This window comes from Myotis davidii, unplaced genomic scaffold (genome assembly GCF_000327345.1).
Source record: "Myotis davidii unplaced genomic scaffold, ASM32734v1 scaffold18, whole genome shotgun sequence".
In the NCBI taxonomy this organism is placed as follows: Eukaryota; Metazoa; Chordata; class Mammalia; order Chiroptera; family Vespertilionidae; genus Myotis; species Myotis davidii.
Window position 1 is genome coordinate 1,916,584 of NW_006292696.1, and position 18,760 is coordinate 1,935,343.

The 18,760-nt window shown below is 45.7% G+C and overlaps 1 protein-coding gene across 2 annotated transcripts; it reads left to right on the forward strand.

The window, feature by feature from the left end:
- Window positions 1–299: 299 nt before the first annotated feature.
- Window positions 300–17,127, forward strand: SMIM3 (small integral membrane protein 3). Of its 2 annotated transcripts, none has more exons than XM_015565622.1 (2): window positions 300–374; window positions 15,797–17,127. In XM_015565622.1, the coding sequence occupies exon 2, from the start codon at window positions 15,808–15,810 to the stop codon at window positions 15,988–15,990; it is 183 nt and encodes a 60-aa protein (XP_015421108.1). In that variant the 5' UTR covers window positions 300–374; window positions 15,797–15,807; the 3' UTR covers window positions 15,991–17,127. The 2 variants fall into 2 exon arrangements, with proteins under 2 accessions (XP_015421108.1, XP_006766325.1); XM_006766262.2 differs by lacking the exon at window positions 300–374 and adding an exon at window positions 3,286–3,429.
- Window positions 17,128–18,760: the final 1,633 nt, after the last annotated feature.

Here is an 18,760-nt window from a genome sequence, read left to right on the forward strand (position 1 = left end):
TCCTCTCCCCGCCCTCGTTTCCCGCTTCAGCACTTTTGCATTTCCCCTTTTTCCCCCTCTCAGCCGTCAGTTCCAGCTGCCTTACACACACACACACACACACACACACTGGCCACTTGGTTCCTCCCTCTGGTAGACTTGAATGGGTCTTTCTATGCTCATAACACTTCAGTAATGATCTCTTCGAGGCCTGACCTCGGGCGGGTGCGCTCCAGCCCCACAGGAGACAGACTTCTGTCCTGTTGGGAGTTTGGCGTTCGGGGTGGTGAGTGGCCGCCCTGGCCGTCACTGCACTGTCACTGCCCGTCTCATCTCGGAGCCTTCTTTCTCCATCTGTGAAACGGAGGAAATAGTCTTTGCGTTACAGAAGTCAGGTGATGGGGGGTGTGCACAGCACCTTGGAGAGGAGGCCTCTTTCCTGCGTGGGGACTGGTTGCTCGGGTGGCCGGTTCCCTTGCATCCGTGTCCCTTCCATAGATTCCTTGAGGGTAGGGACTGTCTCTAGGCGCATCTCTGATCCTCAGCACTTGGCACCGGGCCTGACAGTGCTGTTTACGGAGGGAAAGGACGAGAGACGTGAGCCACACAAAACTGTCCCAGGGGCAGACGTTCTGAATTTGAGGGAGCGGCCAGGATGGGCTCTTACTCATAGGGCCCGTCCCAGCGCTTCTCCGGGTTGCCCGCAGCTCCACTGGGTTCTTCCTGACAGCACTGGTCCTGTTGGCCCCTCGGGCTCACACATTCCCCCTCCGTCTATAGTTTCCCCAAAGCGCTAGACTGCAGGTGTGCAAGTGGGCCAGTCATTCAAGTATCAGAGATTCCGTGCACACCTGCCGCGAACGGTGCCACCACTGCAGTGCCCAAGTAGCAGGAAGGGGTGTGGACACCTGAATGGGGTCAAGAGTGGGGGGTGGAGGTGGAAAGTTCCCTGGGAGGCAGGAGACACTGAGCTACCTTCCACGGTCTGCACCCTGCCTTCCCATCTGTAGGATGAGGAAGTGGGGGTTAAACAGGGCGGTTGAGCATCACGTGCTCTTTGGGTTACGTAGGCCACTTAGCCATCCTCTGAGCACATACGAGGCAGCCCCGCTGAGCTCAGGACAGCATGCACTGTTTGCAGTAACCACCGAAAAAGCCGAGGAGAAGCGCTTCTCTGCTCCAGCAGGGACCTCCTGTTTCCAGCTGTCCCGGGTCATGAGTCATGCTGTGGGAGATTACAGTCATGCTCCATCAACTCTCCCAAACACTGACCTCTCAGGGCGTCAGGACTGTGGGCCCCATTGCATAAAAGGTCTGGGGGATTCCCCCTTTCTAGCACCGCCTGAGAATCTCCGAGCTGTGTGAGACGTAAAACAAAGTAGAAACTGGGGCAGGAGGGATGGGTCTGACGTGGCCGGGTTGTGTTGTGAGCTCAGGGGTGACAGACACAGGGGTAAAGAGGCAGTCACAGCCTCCGGGCTTTTCCCAGCCTTATTCTGATCCTTCTTTGAAAGATGCACGTCTGTGTCCTCTCCATGGATGAAACCTACACAGGAAACAACTCCAAGGAAAGAGGATCTTTATCTGAGTCGATCTTACACTGCCGCTATTGACTGTATATCAAAGACAGACACATGTGCTCACACTCACAGTTTATAGGAGCCAATGTTGGCATTGTCACACCCCGCAGGCCCCCACCCGGATTGGCTAGGTAAGATGAATGATGCAGTATACTTGGCATTTATTGAGTGCTATGAACCAGACATTATTGTAAGCGTTTTATATGCAGTAATTCATTTAGTCTACCTCAATCCTATAAGGTAGAGACCATCATTACATCCATTACGTCAGAGAGAGAGAGAGAGAGAGAGAGAGAGAGAGAGACAGAGAGAGAGCCCCACTGTCACTCAGGAACTAAATGGCAGAGCTGTACTTTGAACCCAGGCAGTGTGGCTCCAGGGCCTAGATTCTGAATTGCATTGAAATTGGGGGCTATGTGTTTAGATCTTGCCTCAGTCACTTACTTGCAGGGTGACCTAGAGGGGAGTTAAATGACAGCCGCGGGACTAGTGAATTACGAGGGGCCCTGGTACCCTTTCAACTCCCTGATGAAACAGACAATGAGTGACAAGTGAGCATGGTGTATTTTCAGAAGTTCGGTGGCCAGAAAGGGGAACAAGTCAGAGTCATAACCGCTGGCCACATTAGACAACAGCGAACCAGATTCAGCACGAAACCATGTACTTGAAATTGCTTAGTTGTGTATAGAGGTAGCTTCCTTATTTGGACTGATTTGGCCTTTGACTGGGCAACTGGGCATGTGAATTGCTGGTGACCCACTATGTAGGATCAGGGGAAATGAAATGGGAGAGAGAGAAGGAAAGACAGAAAAAAACTAAACTATGTTTCAATTAGTGATGACACATATCTGACACACATGTCCCTACTCCCCCATCCCGGGCCCCAGGCAGACATTGATCATCAGGGCCTTGCACAGAACCCCCACAAGGCCAGGAAACCCTTCTTTATTTTTTTTTATTGATTTAAGAAAGGGAGAGGGAGAGAGAGAAACATGAATGATGAGAGAGAATCATGGATCAGCTGCCTCCTGCATGTCCTGCACTGGGGATCGAGCCCACAGCCTAGGCATGTTCCCTGATGGGGAATTGAACCATGACCTCCTCCTTTATAGCTGGATGCTCAACCACTGAGCCACACCGGCCGAGCTAGGAAATCCTTCTGAACTCAATGCTCTGGACAACCTCTACCAGTTGACTGTGAAGCTTTTATCTTGCTCTTCCAGACTTCCCACTTCATTCCCCTGGGGTACAGTTGAATCTCCTTCTGAGTGCCCTGGTTGCCTCTTAGGAGACTCCTTGGGGCTTTTTAAAGATTAATCTTCTCTCCTCGTCACTCCTTCCCATTTTTTTCCTTAATGGTTTTCAAACGAAGAGGTCCTGGACTTTAGCACGGCTCTCGGGGAGGTGGAATGTTAGGAGAGCAGAGGCAGACCCTTCGAGACAGATCACTTTGTCCATCCTTTCCAATTGACTGGCAGGAAACTAAGGCCCAGTTTGAAAGAAGGGATTATTTAGGATCACACAGTGCATTGGTTTTCTAATGTCGTCACAAGTTACCACAGATTTAATGGCTTAGAGAAATCAAATGTATTAAAATATCACAATTCTGTAGGTCCGAAGCTTCCCTAGAAGAGAATCAAGGCATCACTAGGCTGTTTCTTTCTGGAGTCTTTAAGGGAGAATTGGTTCCCTACTTTTTTGAGTTGTTGACAGAATTCAGTTCCTCTGGTTGTAGGAACAAGGTCACCGTTTTCTCATTGGCCGTAAGCTGAGTGTCATTCTCTGCTCCTGGAGGCCACTGCATTCCTTGGCTCATAGCCGCCTTCCAGCATCTTCCCAGCGAGCAGCGGAGAGCCGGGTCCTTCTCATGGTAAATCTTCTGCCTTCCTCTTCACCTTTAAGGACTCGTGATTAGATTGGGCCCACTTTGTATCTCCCAACCCCAAAGTCCTTAACTTTAATCACATGGTTCCACCCTCTGAGTCATGTTTCCTTTTTCGTATTCAAGGTTCAGGGGCCCAGGATATGGACACCTTCAAGGGGCCATTATTCCATCTACCAGACGCAGTGAGGCAGGAGATTAGTGCCACTCTAGTGCCCTTACAGCTGCCACTGAGCCCCCCTGACAGCCCACCTTATGGACAGTCTCCCAGTCAGGCCAGCAGGCAGCAAACACTTAGTCACTGGCAAGTCACAATGATGGATGGTGGAGGTTTAAACAGGATGCTGCGGATTTGGCCTGGGTTTCTCCTCTGCTGGCTCCCTGTTGGTTTCTAAGACTCTGTGATTGGCTGGCTCCGATGGTACGTGCAGTCTTGTGCAGCTCTGCCTGCTTTCTGATCTCTTTGAAGTATCCTGGTGTTTTTCCATTTTCCAGCCACAGAGGAACAGAGAGAAACTCGGACACAGAATGTCTTTAGATTGTTAAGAATTTTGGAGGAGACAGAAGCCAAATGGGGTAAAATGAGAACAGAGCGCTCCTCAGGGACGTTGGGTCATCGGAGAAATGCCTCCGATTTGATTTATTTCACATTTTTGATAGTTGTGTGTCCAGACCATTCCTCCCTCCGGCCCCTTAACATGGAACAAAAGTCCCTGGTGAAATGGACTCTGTACTGGGCTGGTAAATGCTTGAGACTAACTCTTACATTCTAGGAGGGGAACTTTTTCCAATATGAATGTGAGCTGGGATGGCCTTTTCACACCAAACTTGGCCTGGGAAATCTCCTCCCTTTTTATCAGCCTCCCTGTCCTCTTCTAAGAACAAAGATAGGAAGGTTCCGACCCTGGGCAGAAACTCACACATCCATTCACCAACCTCAATGGCCAGCGTCTGAGCACAGGGAATCAAAACACTAATGAGCTCACCAGCCCCAGCAAATGAGCAAGAGCAGATTCTAGAAGGCATTATTCTGAAAGTCCAGTTCTCCTCTGCCTGGTAAGGACAGGGTGGGCTGGGAAACAAAGAGATCCCCATAATCCTTCCTGGATGTACAGAGAGCCCAGAAAATGATCAAATCAGAGATTGTCATTTATTTTAGAGATAGGGTTCTGACTTTTAGGGTCATTGGACTTTCTGCGGGGTTGAGAATCCTCTCTGGACCTCCAGCACTTTAGTCCCAGGAGTTGAGCTCAAACCGGAAGTTCCCCGGTTAGCCCATATTCATTCCTTCACCGGTCTCAAGTGTATTGGGCATTTACTGTGTGCCAGGGCCGGTGATAGGTGCTGAGGGTACAGCAGCGAACAAGAGTTGAGGCTTCTGATCTCCTTGGGCTTGTATCGGAGCAGGTAAAGATAGCCAATAAAAACAAACAAACAGGCTTTAGATTGTGAAAAGTGTATAAAGAAAACAAAACAAGGTCAGAGATAGAAAATCTGGAAAGGTTTTTCCTAAGAGGTGACATTTAAGTTGAGATTGTGGACATTGAGACACTGGATGTTGAAAAGGAAGATCTGGCCTGGCCTGCATGGCTCAGTGGTTGAGCATTGACCTATGAACCAGAAAGTCATGGTTTGATTCCCAGTCAGGGCACATGCCCAGGTTTCAGGCTTGATGCCCAGCAGAGGGTGTGCAGGGATTTGGATAGATAGGGAAGGAAGATATGGGGGGAAGAGCATTCTAAGAAGAGGGAACAGCACGAACAGAGGTCTCAAAGTGGGCCCAGCATTTGGGACACGGGTCATTAGGTTACCCAAGCTCCTAGGTGGCCAATGGGGCCCCATCTTGGTACTTGGGTTGTCTTCTATGTCTTGTCTAAATGCTCCAGCCCTAGCTGGTTTGGCTCAGTGGATAGAGCGTCGGCCTGAAGGGTCCCAGGTTCTATTCTGGTCAAGGGCACATGCCCAGGTTGCGGGCTCGATCCCCAGGAGGGGGCGTGCAGGAGGCAGCTAATCAATGATTCTCTCATCATTGATGTTTCTCCCTGTCCCTCTCCCTTTCTTTCTGAAATCAATAAAAATATATTTTTTAAAAATAAAAATAAATAAATGCTCCAGTCTCACCAGCTCCTGAGGGTAGAGCTTTACAGGGGTCCCATAAGCTGTGTGATGCTGGTAAACTCCCAAGTCTACTGCCCTGGGAACCATCAGCCTCACTGTTCACATTCTGCAAGATGCTTGAAGAGATGCCGCCAGTGTCAGCGACGCACAGCTGGTTCTAGCTGCCTCCTCTCTGGCCCTTGTGTCTGGTGGGAATGAAGCAGCAGCAGCACTGTCTGTGAGCTCTGGCAGTGACACCTGCAGGAAGCAACCTGCCTCTCTCTGCCTTTTCTCCCACTTCGGGGTAATTAAGCTCGCCTGCCAGCAGGAAGTCATTTCTTTTATTGCCTTCTTCCTCAGTGAACTCCTTGGCGATAAAACTGGTCGGATAACCTTGGCAATCTCTCAAAAGTTAACTTTGAGCAGCAGTTCAGATGTGGAGGGTATGCGTGTCTGATGAAAGGTCAAAGCTGGGACAGACTATCAAAGGGTATTTGTTTATGAAACTATCACTGTGGTTTCCTAGATCAGATTCAGAGCAGTCACGGCACCCAAACTAAGGGCGAGGCCTCTGAACGCTTTGAATTTAGGAGCTATGCTGTGTTCACTAGCTCAGTTGAACACATATGAAGTCCTCACTGGGTACCTGCCATTGTCCTAAGTGCTTTATGTGTATTCGCTCATTCAACTTGCCTGGCATTCCAATGAAGTAGTTACTGTCATTACTTGTTATTATTTCCACTTTACAAATGAAACTGAAGCTTACAGAGGCCAGCCTCTTGCCAAAGCCACAAGGACTACATATGCTCCCAACACACCAGGTAGCTCATCACCTCTGGGCTTATCCTGCCTTTCCCCTTATTTATTTTTGAGCTCCTACTTATCTTCAAAGCCCATGTCCAAAGGCCTCCTTCCTTGTAAAGGCTTTTATTTTACGTAGACAAAAACAAAGGAATGAGAATTAATATTTTTGAGCATCTATTATGCTCAAGGACTTTATATATTTCTCCTCACTTTAGCCTCACAATAGGATGGTGCAATGCTGTGCTTTTAGTGTTCCTAGTGTACAGATCAGAAGATTGAGTTTTGGAGATTTTAAATAACGTTTCCAAAGTCACACCTCCAATAAGGGTGGAAAGCAGCATTCAAATTAAGATCCTCTTCACCCCAGAGTCAGTGCTCTTTTTAATTCTTCCCTCTTGTCAGTAACATGTGGTTTGTACCTTCAGGTAACATTTCTTTGCCTTCTATTGCAATTAGAAGTTGTAATTAATGTCTTTTTTCCTCCATAAGAGAGTGAACTTCTTAAGGACAAATACTTTTATTTATCTCTGTGTCTACACCACTCCTTGATCCCCAATGTTAATTACAATTCCGTAAATGTGTCTTGAATTAGATTCAATTGCTACTCTACCAGTTTCACACTTGAACTGGAGGCATAGGTCAGGCAAATCAAGCATGCTGCTGGTTGATTTTTAAAAATCATTAATATAGATTAATCACCTATCATTTTTGTTGATAAAGATATGATCCAAGTTAGGGATTCTAACAAACTAGCTGAAGGAGGGTGGAATATTTGCTTGGATCAGTGAGTTCCTACATAAGGCCAGGAATTATTAATCATAGAACAAACATTCATAGAGTACTAATTGTGTGTGTTAGAACACTGCTGAGAACTATGTGTGATTGTCCCATGGAAATCTCTGAACCCTATGGGGTAGATCCCATTCTTTCCTCACTTTTGTTTTTTTGTTTTCAGCTGAGGATATAAAAGCATTATGAAATTTAAGTAAGTTGTGCAAGGTTGGTCAGCTAGAAAGTGGTGGAACCAGATTTAAATCCAAGCCCCCTGGCCTCTAAGCCTGGGCGTTTAACACTACTCTGCAGTGTGCGTGTGACTTCCTGCCATTTCCCAGGATTCCCTCCACCTATTGCACTCCCACATACAGGAGCTTGGGGATTGTGGATTTAAGAATTGTTCGCTCAGTATCAATACTGCTGAGGAGAGAGGAAAGGCATTCAGTGAGGAAAAGTGAGGTCGGTTGGGTGAAGTCTGTCAGGGCAGAGTGGAGCCCAGACAAAGTTATCCATTGCTCTCCCCGTCTTTCATCCCATATGCATGTGAGCTTTTCCCCCAATTGGGTGGGATCTCCCACTACAAATAGGATTCCAGTGTCTCCCCCGCTCTTCTCTGATGTTCTTACCCAGAGCCAGGAATAAATGAGTTACAAGACTTGGCCATTACCTTCTTCGCTAGATTTAATTGCATTTGGGCCTTAGGTTTGGCCATTACCTTCTTAACTAGATTTAATTGTATTTGGGCCTTAAGTTAAACGGATGGAATGTAAAGGACCGATTCTGACAGGACATTTCTGTGTGTGTGTGTGTGTGTGTGTGTGTGTGTGTTCGTTCCTGGAAAACAATCTCACCAAAGTGAAGTTGCTTAGGGCTCCGGGCCTCAAGGTCCTCTGTAACCGTTTACAAGTAAAAAGGTATAATCAAGAAGACTGGCTAGTGATGGAACTGACAAGAGTTCTCACCCCTGTCCTGCCATGAATTTGTTCTGTGACTTTGGGCGAGTCATTGCCTTCAATCTGTAAAGTGGAAAGTAGGTTATGTGGTTTAAACTAGATAGTGTCTAAATTCTATGTAGATTTCCAGAATTCCATTAGTTTGTAGAAGTTTCATCTGCACAGGACAAATCCAGTATTGCAATATTTGTTTTCTAATGTTGCCATTACAAATTAACACAAATTTAGTGGCTTAAAACATACATTCATGATCTCACAGTTTCCATTTATTTCTATTATTATATTTTCCAGTTCTAGAATTTCTATTTGGTTCTTTAAAAATATGTTGTATTTTTTTTTCTCACAGTTTCCAGTTCTCTGTCAGATTTCTTAATCTTCAATTTTTTTTTTTCCTCTTTGAACATAGTGGGCAAGGTTATTTCAAGTGTGACGATTCCAATATCTGGAGTCCTACAGATCTTTTTCTATTGTCTTTTGTTTCTGATGGTTCTGTACATGTCATCTTGCCCTTTTTTATTCCTGCGTATTTTTTGGTTATGTACTGAACATTATGTTTTTTGGGGGGGGCGGAATTGAAGCCTATTGTGATGTTATCTTTTTGAGAGAGGATAAAGGTTTGCTTCTGCCAGGCACCTGGCAATCTGGAACAACCTTAATTCAGTTTCAGGGACTGTGATGATTCGAAGCTGCTTGGTATACGTCTAGTACACGCTCAGCACTAAAAGTGCTCACCGAAATCCAACCTCAGAACGCAAGGGTTTAAGTCTCTCTGTCTTGGCGGGCTTGGACTCCCGAGTCTGTCAGAAACACTGCTTAGTTTCCATTCCCCACCAGTGGAAATGCCGCTTCAAATGCCAAACTCAGCGCCCTGGATTTCTGTCCACTCCCAGATCTTAGCCTGGTGATTCATTATTTTGTTATTTCTTAGTGCCTTCAAGCATATTTTTGGGGTGCAATTTTTCCAGTTGTCCTCAGCGAGTATTGGTCAAAATGGTTTAGTTTGGCACTTGGTCTAGAACTGGAAATAAAAGTCCTGATTGCATATCTCTTCTTAATTCTCTAAATCTAAAATGGCTTTGGCCAAAGCAGTTAAGAGCCTCACCTGGACTTAGAAGAGAGCTGTGGCTCCGCCGTACGCCATGCTCGCACACTTGGGGGCCATGTGGATGCTTTGGAGGTAGCTGTGGGCTGTGGTGAAGGCAGGGTCAGGAGACCCGAGTTTGAAACCCATTTACTTAGCTTTATGGTCACTAGCCAGTTTCCACATCTGTGAAATAACATATCCCGCACAGGATTGTTGGAAGGTTGAATAAGTTAATGTATGGGACAGGGCCTAACACAGTGCTTAGCACTTGCCCCATACGTCTGTTAAAGAAAAGCTGGCTTGGGGGCTTCCATGTTTAAGGGTAGAAAGGAGAGGGGTACTTAACTTCTCTGTGCTCCTTGGAAGTAAAAGAGCTACGTCTTCTGAGTAAATAATGGTAATTCCTAAAAGAGTAACTTGTACATAGCAAGTACTTGACAAGTGAATGAATGAACGAATGAACTAAGAAATGAATGAATGAACAAATATCCTGGACAAAATTACTTGCTCTGATAAGTGCCAATCAAAAACAATATTGAGGTAAAGTTGCTGCTGGGGATGAGCCCCATAACAGCAAGTACTTGACAAGTAAATGAATGAACGAATGAACTAACGAATGAATGAATGAACAAATATCCTGGACAAAGTTACTTGCTCTGGTAAGTGCCAATCAAAAACAATATTGCTCTGTCAGAGAGGTAAAGTTGCTGCTGGGGATGAGCCCCATAATTAAAAGGTGGGTAGATAGCACAGACTATTCCCCTTGAATTCAGTTATTCTAAAATTCTGACTTGTAGGAAATTTTAATGTAGGAAATTTATATATTTTTTATTAGAACTAAAAACTTTGCCATATGATGGAATTGGCTGGCACTTTTTATTTATTTTGCCAAAGGATTTTTAATTGCTTACAAAAATGGTCTCAGAATCAAACTTGATGTTTCCCCAAGCAGGAGATGGGGCACCCATCCTTTTCCCTTCCTAGACTGGACCATGTATAGTACTTGATAGATGGGATGGATTTTCTACCTTTGGAGAAGGTACAACGTTTTCTTCCTTTGGAGGAAACTACAATTTTTCATCCTTACACTTAATTTTGTTAATGGACACAAAATCAGTCATTTTGGGATTATTAGCTTTTGCATTGCATTGTCCATACTGCTCACACTCAGGGCAGGTGTAGGGACCTGGGGGTGTCCGTGGTTGGTGAGAACAGTGGCTTCCCTGCTTAGGATTGAGAAGGTTGACAGAGGCAGATGGCGCTCCCTGTACCTTCTGTCGTCTGGCTACGTGGATGGCCAGCCTGGGAGCGCTGGGACCTAGGGGTCAAGGGGAGGCTGGACAGCTGTGCTGTACCAGGTGAGCAGGCTGTGCTAAGCAGACACCAACGAAATAACTGGGAAAAGTGATTTCCTCCGATGTTTTCAGTTATCAAAAAAAGCGGCTTTAATGTCATTGTAACATGTACGTTTTTGTGTTGTGGTGTAGAATTACTTTTATTTTGAATTGTATATGTGAAGGGGGTGACACTCTAATCTTTAGTGCTTACGGCCTCTAAGGATATTTATCCAGCCCTGTTGACTGAGTAGGCCCCCAAACCTCCCTCCCTCACCCCCTCTCTGGCATTCTAGAGCAGCTGCACTTTTATCTGTGGGGTGTGTGTGTGTGGGCGGGGGCGGGGGGCGGTTAAACAATCTTATGTGCAAAAAGGTAATATTAGTACAGTTGAGAATACACTTTACAGAAAAAGCTTCATCCATTCATTTACTTGTTCTGTTTTCTTAGATGGGACAGCGACTTGATCAGATATATGACTTGGGATGATTCTTCGGGAAGGGAGTGGGGGTGAAGGGGGAAACCTTGGCCCTCAGCGTTGCCATCTGTGAAATAAGGTTGGCTCTGGCTTCAGTGTTCTGTGAGTCTTGGTTGTGGATGAGCCCTGAAGCCTGAGTTCCTGTAAATGACAGGTTTTGCTTACGAAAACCAGCCAGGAGATGATGTGTTCCTGGCATCTGGAGTCACAGACTCATGTTAATGGGTTTACCAGAAAGAGCTTTGTGGGGTTCTTTTGGCCCAAAGCAAGCTAGCTACTGATGTAGTCAGGAGACCACAGAGTATAAGCTCTCCGCCCCCGTACTCCCGAGCACTGTGCCGTCCCCGGTGACTCATGCTTCCACGCTGTAGACCTTGGAGAGAGTGGCCCCGTTTCCAAGGCTGAGGCAGGGCCAGCCAGTGCCTCTCCCTCCTCCGCAGGCCTGAGGCTTCTCCTTAACCTCAGACTTGCCCAGATCTGACCTGACTGGCAACGGAGCACCTCGGAATCAATTCTCAAATCCTAGTGCTGGAAAGAGTTGTAGAGACCTTAGAGATTGTTGAGTCCAGGGGTTCCCAAACCTGGCTGCACATTCAAATCACCTGGGAAATGGGGAGAAAAGCCCCCCTTCCATCTCCTCTTGAGTCTAATTCACTAAGTCTGGAATAGGACCCAGAAATTAGTGTTTTTTATACTGTCCGCAGGTGGTTCTCACTGAGCACACTCTATAACACTTGGTGACCACTGATCTAGTCTCAGACTAGAATCTTATTTGACTTAAAACATCATAAATGTATGTATTTGCTCTTTTTAATACAGAGAATTATAAAGACACCCCCCCACCCCGTTTCCATTTGTCCCTCCATCCAGTTGATGTAAAAAAAAAATTAAAAGTAAAGAAGACATACAGCTGGCCAGAATTCACATGAAAAGATGCTCCACATCACTAATCATCAGGGAAATGCACGTCAAAACCACAATGAGATAGCACCTCATACAAATGAAAGTCAAAACCACAATGAGATGGCACCTTACACCTGTTAGAATGGCTGTTATCAAAAAGAAATAGCAAGTGTTGGTGAGGATACGGAGAAAAGGGAAGTCTCATGCACTGTTGGGAATGTAAATTGGTGCAGCCACAATAGGAAACAGTATGGAGGTTCCTCAAATACTAAAAAATAGAACTGCCACATGACTTAGCAATTCCACTTTTAGGTATTTTATCAGAAGAAAATGAAAACACTGATTTGAAAAGATATCCGCACTCTCATGTTCATTGCAGCATTATTTACAGTAGCCAAGACATGGAAACAACCCAAGTGCCCATCAATGGATGAATGGATAAAGAAAATGTGGTATATAAATAGGGAATATTATTCAAAAATAACAAAATATTGCCATTTGCAACAACATGGATAGACCTTTAGGGCATTATGCTAAGTGAAATTAGGCAGAGAAAGAGCAATACCACATAATCTTACTTATAAGTGGAAAATACAGCAGAACAAAACTTGAACTCATAGAATCAGTTAACAGATTGGTGGCCACCAGAAGCAGGTGGTGGGGGCTGGGCGAAATGGGTGAAGGGGGCAGAAGGCACAAACTTCCAGTTATAAATAAATCATGGGGCTGTAATGTGCAGCATGGTGACTATAGTTAATAATACTGTGTTGCATATTCGAACATTGCTAAGAGAGTAAATCTTAAAAGTTCTCATCGTCAGAAAATTTTTTTTTAACTATGTGTGGTGATGCTAACTAGATTTATTGTGGAGATCATTTTGCAATATATATTTATACCTCAATTTTTAAAAAAAGAACAAAAAATGCAGAAAAGAAGAAAAAAAGAAAGAAAATGGGGTTGCTTCTTGGACAAAATCAAATTCTTAGGCCCTGGAGATTCCTCACCTGTGCTGCTTCCAGTACTAGAAAACCTATGTCCATCCCCATAAATCTTAGAATATTCGAAGCAATTAGCAGATGTTGGATAAATACCAATAAAAATAACAATTGCAGTACATTTTCAGTACAGTAACTTCACAAAAAGCAATACATGCTCATGTAGAAAATTCAAACACTGGAAAGACATGAAGAATGAAAAGCAAAACCTTCCCCTCCCAGTCTAACACTCAAAGGTAATCACTATTAACACTGTCCTGGGATTTCGCTCATAAAAGACTTTTCATTTTTATACCCTTACCTATCTATCTGATTAATTCTATGAAATCCAAACCAGAGGAATGATCCTATCCATATTATCCTGCACTTAATTTCCCCCCATAGACCGTCATTCTTTTTAATAACTATTAAATAAGTTAATATTATAACATATTGGAACAATGCTTGATGTGTAGTAAGCACTACATATTTGCTAAATGAATGAATGGAATTGCGGTGAGGTATTTCATTATATGGATATACACTACTTTATTTTACTATTTATGGACATTTCTGTTATGTTGGTTGATATAACAATGCAGAAACGAGCATCCTTGTATGTACATCTTGGGGACTCTATAATCAGTAGCAGAGTATGGTAATCAGTACTGTACTTAGAAGTACTGTACTTAGAGTGGCAACAGTGGGCATGGAGCCAAAGGGACTAGAAAGGAAAAGTTACTAATTACATAAAAGCAGGAAATAGGACTGGACTTGGGGATTTTGTGTGGGACCTAGAATCACCAGGATTAAAGATCTTAGATCTAGTCTGGCTGGTGTTGCTCAGTGGTTGAGTGTCAACCCATGAACCAGGAGGTTAGGGTTCGAGTCCCGCTCAGGGCACATGCCCAGGTTTTGGGCTTAATCCCCAGTGTGGGGCGTGCAGGAGGCAGCCGATCAATGATTCTCTATCACCATTGATGTTTCTCTCCCTCTTTTCCTCTCCCGTCCTCTCTCTATAATCAATAAAATAAAATAAAAAAGATCTTAGATCTAAAAGGAACCTTGGGAGGTTGTTTATACCAGCCTCTGGGCAGGGAATGTATCACGTACTGGTATGATGTTCTCAAGTTGTGCACTGGGCCCTGGGAAGCCACAGTGAACTCACTGGAAAGTTGGGTGTATAGGGACTGCAAGATCTTTAATATTTTTGACAAGAATAGTGATATTTGACATCTCTCAGACACTGTGTAAACTACTGGCTCAAGAGAGCTTACAGTTTAACATTAATCCTACTACATTCCTTTTGATGATGTTATAATTTGTGGAGCTGAGCTTTGGGTGGCTGCTATGATACAGTAAGTACTACACACCAATGAATGTAGAATAGGAAGTGAGCACCTCATTGTCCAATCTGACTCTTAAGTTGCAAAAATTGTGCAGTGTCCAAATGTTGCACACATCCCATTACTCAATAACTGGTTAAGAATTAAAAACATATTTTTTTCTTTCTATTTGTGTCCATTATTTTTTTCAAATAGTTACTATTTTAGTTCGGACATAAAATGCTTATTAAGTTCCTTGAACTTAACTACGTAATAAACAGAACTGCTAGCTATTTCTTTTGGCCTGGAGTGCTGTCAGGAAATTACTAAGACATTAAGGGCGCTGTGAATTGAAAAAGTTTGGGAGCAACTGATTTATATATTGTGTCCATTAGAACTCTTTTAGCTCCAAGTCAGAGAAACCAAATTGGCAATGCTTAAGCAAAACCCAGAAACCATCCTATTTAATAAAAGGCTAATATGCAAATCAATCAAACAGTGGAATGACCGGTCACTATGATGCGCACTGACCACCAAGGAGGAGCTGCCCCCTGGTGGTCAGTGCACTCCCACAGGGGGAGTGCCGCTCAGCCAGAAGCAGGCTCACAGCGCTAAGGATGTCCGACTGATGGCTTAGGTCCATGGGAGTGGGCATAAGCCATCAGCCGGACATCCCCCAAGGGTTCCCGGACTGCAAGAGGGCGCAGGCCAGGCTGAGGGCCCCCCCCCCCGCTGAGTGCATGAATTTTGTGCACCGGGCCTCTAGTTGGTTTATAATCTGGGATGTCCTGGTTTGCAGATGGCATCAGGCTGGGCTGGATTCAAAACAGGCTCTATTTTTCTTTCCATCTCTAGCACAGGCGCTCCACATATGGGCAAGATAGCCCCACACCCATCCTTTCCAGACTCACGCCGTTCAGTTTAGCATCCCAGCAGAAAGGGTCATCTTTCCCAATAGCTTGTGCATATGAGCCCTGGGAGGACTTCGGTCGATCTACCCTGGGTTGCTCGCCTGTTCCTGAACTGAGGCTATGGAGATTTTTAATGGCCAAGCCCAAGTCACATATCCACCCCTGTCCTCAGGCGAGCACCCTAAGACATGGAGTGTGTAGGTTCTTCACAGAAAAGAGGGGGTTCTGTTCCCAGGAGAATGGGGAAAAGGGTAGAGGACCAAAAGCATCGAATCTCCCATTTTATAGGAGCAGAAATACACTGGGAATTTGGTGGTTTAATAGTTAAACATCGAGGCGCTGGAGTCCCACCCAGCTGGCTTCACTTCCTCAGGCAAATTAACTACATCTACACCCTGTAAGGCTTTAGAGTCCTCGTCTTTAAAATGGGAATAACTGAAGATAAAGGCCAACAAACAAAAAAGCCGGAGAGTCCCTACCCCCTCGGGTTGGTGGTTGAAGTGAGGACTAAGTTAGTACCTGTAAGTGCCTAGCACGGTGCCTGGCACACAGGAAGCCCTCCATGAATGAGGCCATTGTTATTATTGATCAAGCAACTTTAAAGATCACACAGCTCATCAATGACTCGAGTTTCTGACTCCTGGAGCAGGTTTTCTCCCCACGAGGGAGGCAGGGAGAAGGTACAAAACAGTGACTTCCTCTTCGCTGTCTGTTACAGAGTGAAGCAGCATGGACGCCGGCAGTGAGGTCCCCACGCCAGGCACGCTTCCCAAGCACATCCTGGATATCTGGGTCATTGTCCTCATCATCCTGGCCACCATTGTCATCATGACCTCCTTGTTGCTGTGCCCGGCCACTGTGGTCATCATCTATCGCATGCGGACTCATCCTGTCCTCAACGGGGCTGTCTGAGAGCCTGCCGAGAGGGGGCAGGGGAGGGATGCGGGCAGCGGCCCCTCCCCCAGGCTCTCCCTCTTTCTCAGAGAAGCAGCAGGAGGGACTTGGGAGTGTAGACTCTGAAGCTTGATATGGGAGGGGAGACCTGAGTTCTGGTCTGCATGAGTCCCACTGGGGGACCTAATTCTATGAGTTCCAGGTTCCTTACCTTTCAAATGGGGATTGCGATCCCTGCCCTTCCTACCTCATAGGGTTGTGAGAACCAATGACGTGGTGGAGGTTAAGGCTGTTTGTGAGCAATGAAGCCAACACAGACCTACAGGTGTTACTGCTGGATGCTGAGAAGCTCGGAAGAAACAAAGAACCCAATTACTGATGATGGCCTTCAAGGCGACGAGGGAGACAATGGGGCCAGAGCAGCCTTTGTCAGTGCCCCTCAGGTCAAACCAAGCAAAGGCACTCTGTCCTCGTCCCAAAGGGCCAGGAGCGCACTGGCTCAAAGTGATTTTCTTTGATGTGCCACGCCCTCAAGTTTTCTAATTTGGGAGGGAATTCATCATGGCAGTGGGGGGGGGGGGTGGACTTTCCAGGACTTTCTCTGTGCCAGAACCTCTGCCAGTCTACAATCTGGAGGAGGGCTCTGCCACGTCCTGGAGATGCCAAGGGAGCTAGGGCAACTCTTTCTTTCTGCTCTGGAGTCTCATAGCTCTGACACTCCAGCAATGTTGGAAAATGCAGGGTAGCTGAGTTCCCCGGCCAGCTTTCAGCATCTCTAGTCCCTAGCCCCTTGTGACCCCTCTGCCCCAGCTCCTGCTAGAATTAGTTCCACGGTATATGTACCCCCTTCACTCACTCCCACCAGCACTGCAAACAATCCGAGGTACAGACTAATGTTTTAAGAGATGTTCCCAGGACTTTGGAAACTAGCTCAAAACAATGATGGCTATTTTAGATGCAATGATTTATATTTATATAAAGAGATTTCTGGACCACTCAAGCTCTTTGACTCAAGTCAGGAGCCTCATTGGATTTATTAAATTATGTAAAAAGATAGCACAGATATCAGGATATTATTGTGTGAACATGATGCTTTTACTTTGATCTGATCTCATTGATGTACACAACCAATTTCCAATAAAGTACTAGAATGAGCATGTCTGAGTCTTTCTTTAAAGAGTACTAACACATATTAAACTTAGGAACTCGGGTCAAAGACTCCACTGAATTTATGGGTCATAGAGACACAGTTTGAATGTAGGAACGGAAATGGAAAAAGAATCAAATAGACTTCTAGGGTTCTAGCTTCGGCAGGCGGGTGGAGAGTTGTGCAATTTACACAGACACAGAGCAGAGAAGACAGATTTTGGGAGATAAGAATTTAGTGTTGAATGTGTTGTGTTGGAGGTGCTTGTGATATTCAGGACACTTTCAGGGTGCAGTTGGGAGCCTGGGTCTGTTCGTTGGGATAGATCTTATGGCTGGAGTTAGGTTTTTTGGCGGGGGGGTCACCTGCATAGGGCAGATGTGGCACAAAAGTGGACAGGAGCAGCCAGGCAGAGTGTAAGACTGAGAGGGGGGAGGTGCTAAATGCAGGACCTGGAGATCACTACATGGTAGTGGAGGGGTGTAGAGAGAACCAAGCAAAGCCAGGAGATGGAGAAGGTCAGGTGGTAAGGAGTGATAATGAGGGATCATATACTTTGAGAATTAAGGAACGAGTGGGAGCTTAGAAGTGGACACAGTGGGAACAGACAGCTCTTCCCAGGAACAGGACTGCTGCACAGAGGCAGGAGGTAGAAGAGGGTATCGGGAAAAGTGTCAAGGGTAAACAAAATGTATGCGGTTGCTGCCAGCATAAGATGGCACAGTAGTTTACAGCAGACTTTTCCTTATGAGTAGAGTACACTCTAGGATGCAGACCCTTCATCCCCCCGTGGACACGCTGATTGAACAGCACACAGACCAATTCCATTTCTGAGAAACCTTACAATCAATTTTGAGGATCCTGTACCCAGTGTGAGAACAAACCCAGCTGTACTGGAGCTGGTTGGAACATCTGTGGCTCGGTCTTGCCATAATCCCTCCCCCCGCACAGCGGCACATGGTCACAAAGAAACCCTCAGCTCCCAGCTTCTCCCTGGGGAGGAAGGGAGAGGAGTGGACCCAACACCCAACATTCTGACCTTTTCAGGGGCTGCGGGAGGGACTGGTTTCTGCCTTGCCTGAATCTAAGCACTGACAGGAAAGGACCCAGGTTGGGAGCCACTGAGAACTAAAGCAACAGCTTGGACTAATACATACTCATTTTTTTTTTGGCTAACAATACATTTAGGCCTTACTTTAATTTTTTTTAATTAAAATAAGTTCTGAAGGCAGTAATAATCCAGAAGTCACCATAATGTACCAGGCAAATGGGCATTCACGTAGCCCAGTTGGTGAATGGGCAGGTATAAGCTTAAGAACTCCACTGTGTTACTGCTCTTTGGACAGTTTAACCTTGACTCCCCTGCCCCCAATAACACTCTAAGAAAGAACTTAAAGCACCAGAACCAGTAATGGAGACCAGCCAGGTTAGCCATATTGCTGGTGACTTACAGCAGAGGCACCTGTCCAATACATTCAGAAGATGACAGTTTCTGGGAAATAACATAATGTCACTATATGGGTTTTAAAAAACAATGTGGAGGGTGTGGCTGGTGTGCGGGGCACTCTGGGCCTGGGCCCTGCCCTTGGTGTGGTCCTTGGGGGTGTGGGCCTGCGGTGGGGCTGGGGGTGTCACCTACAC

Coding starts and splice junctions, on each gene's coding strand:
- SMIM3 (XM_015565622.1), top strand. CDS start 15,808: ATGGACGCCGGCAGTGAGGTCCCCACGCCAGGCACGCTTCCCAAGCAC.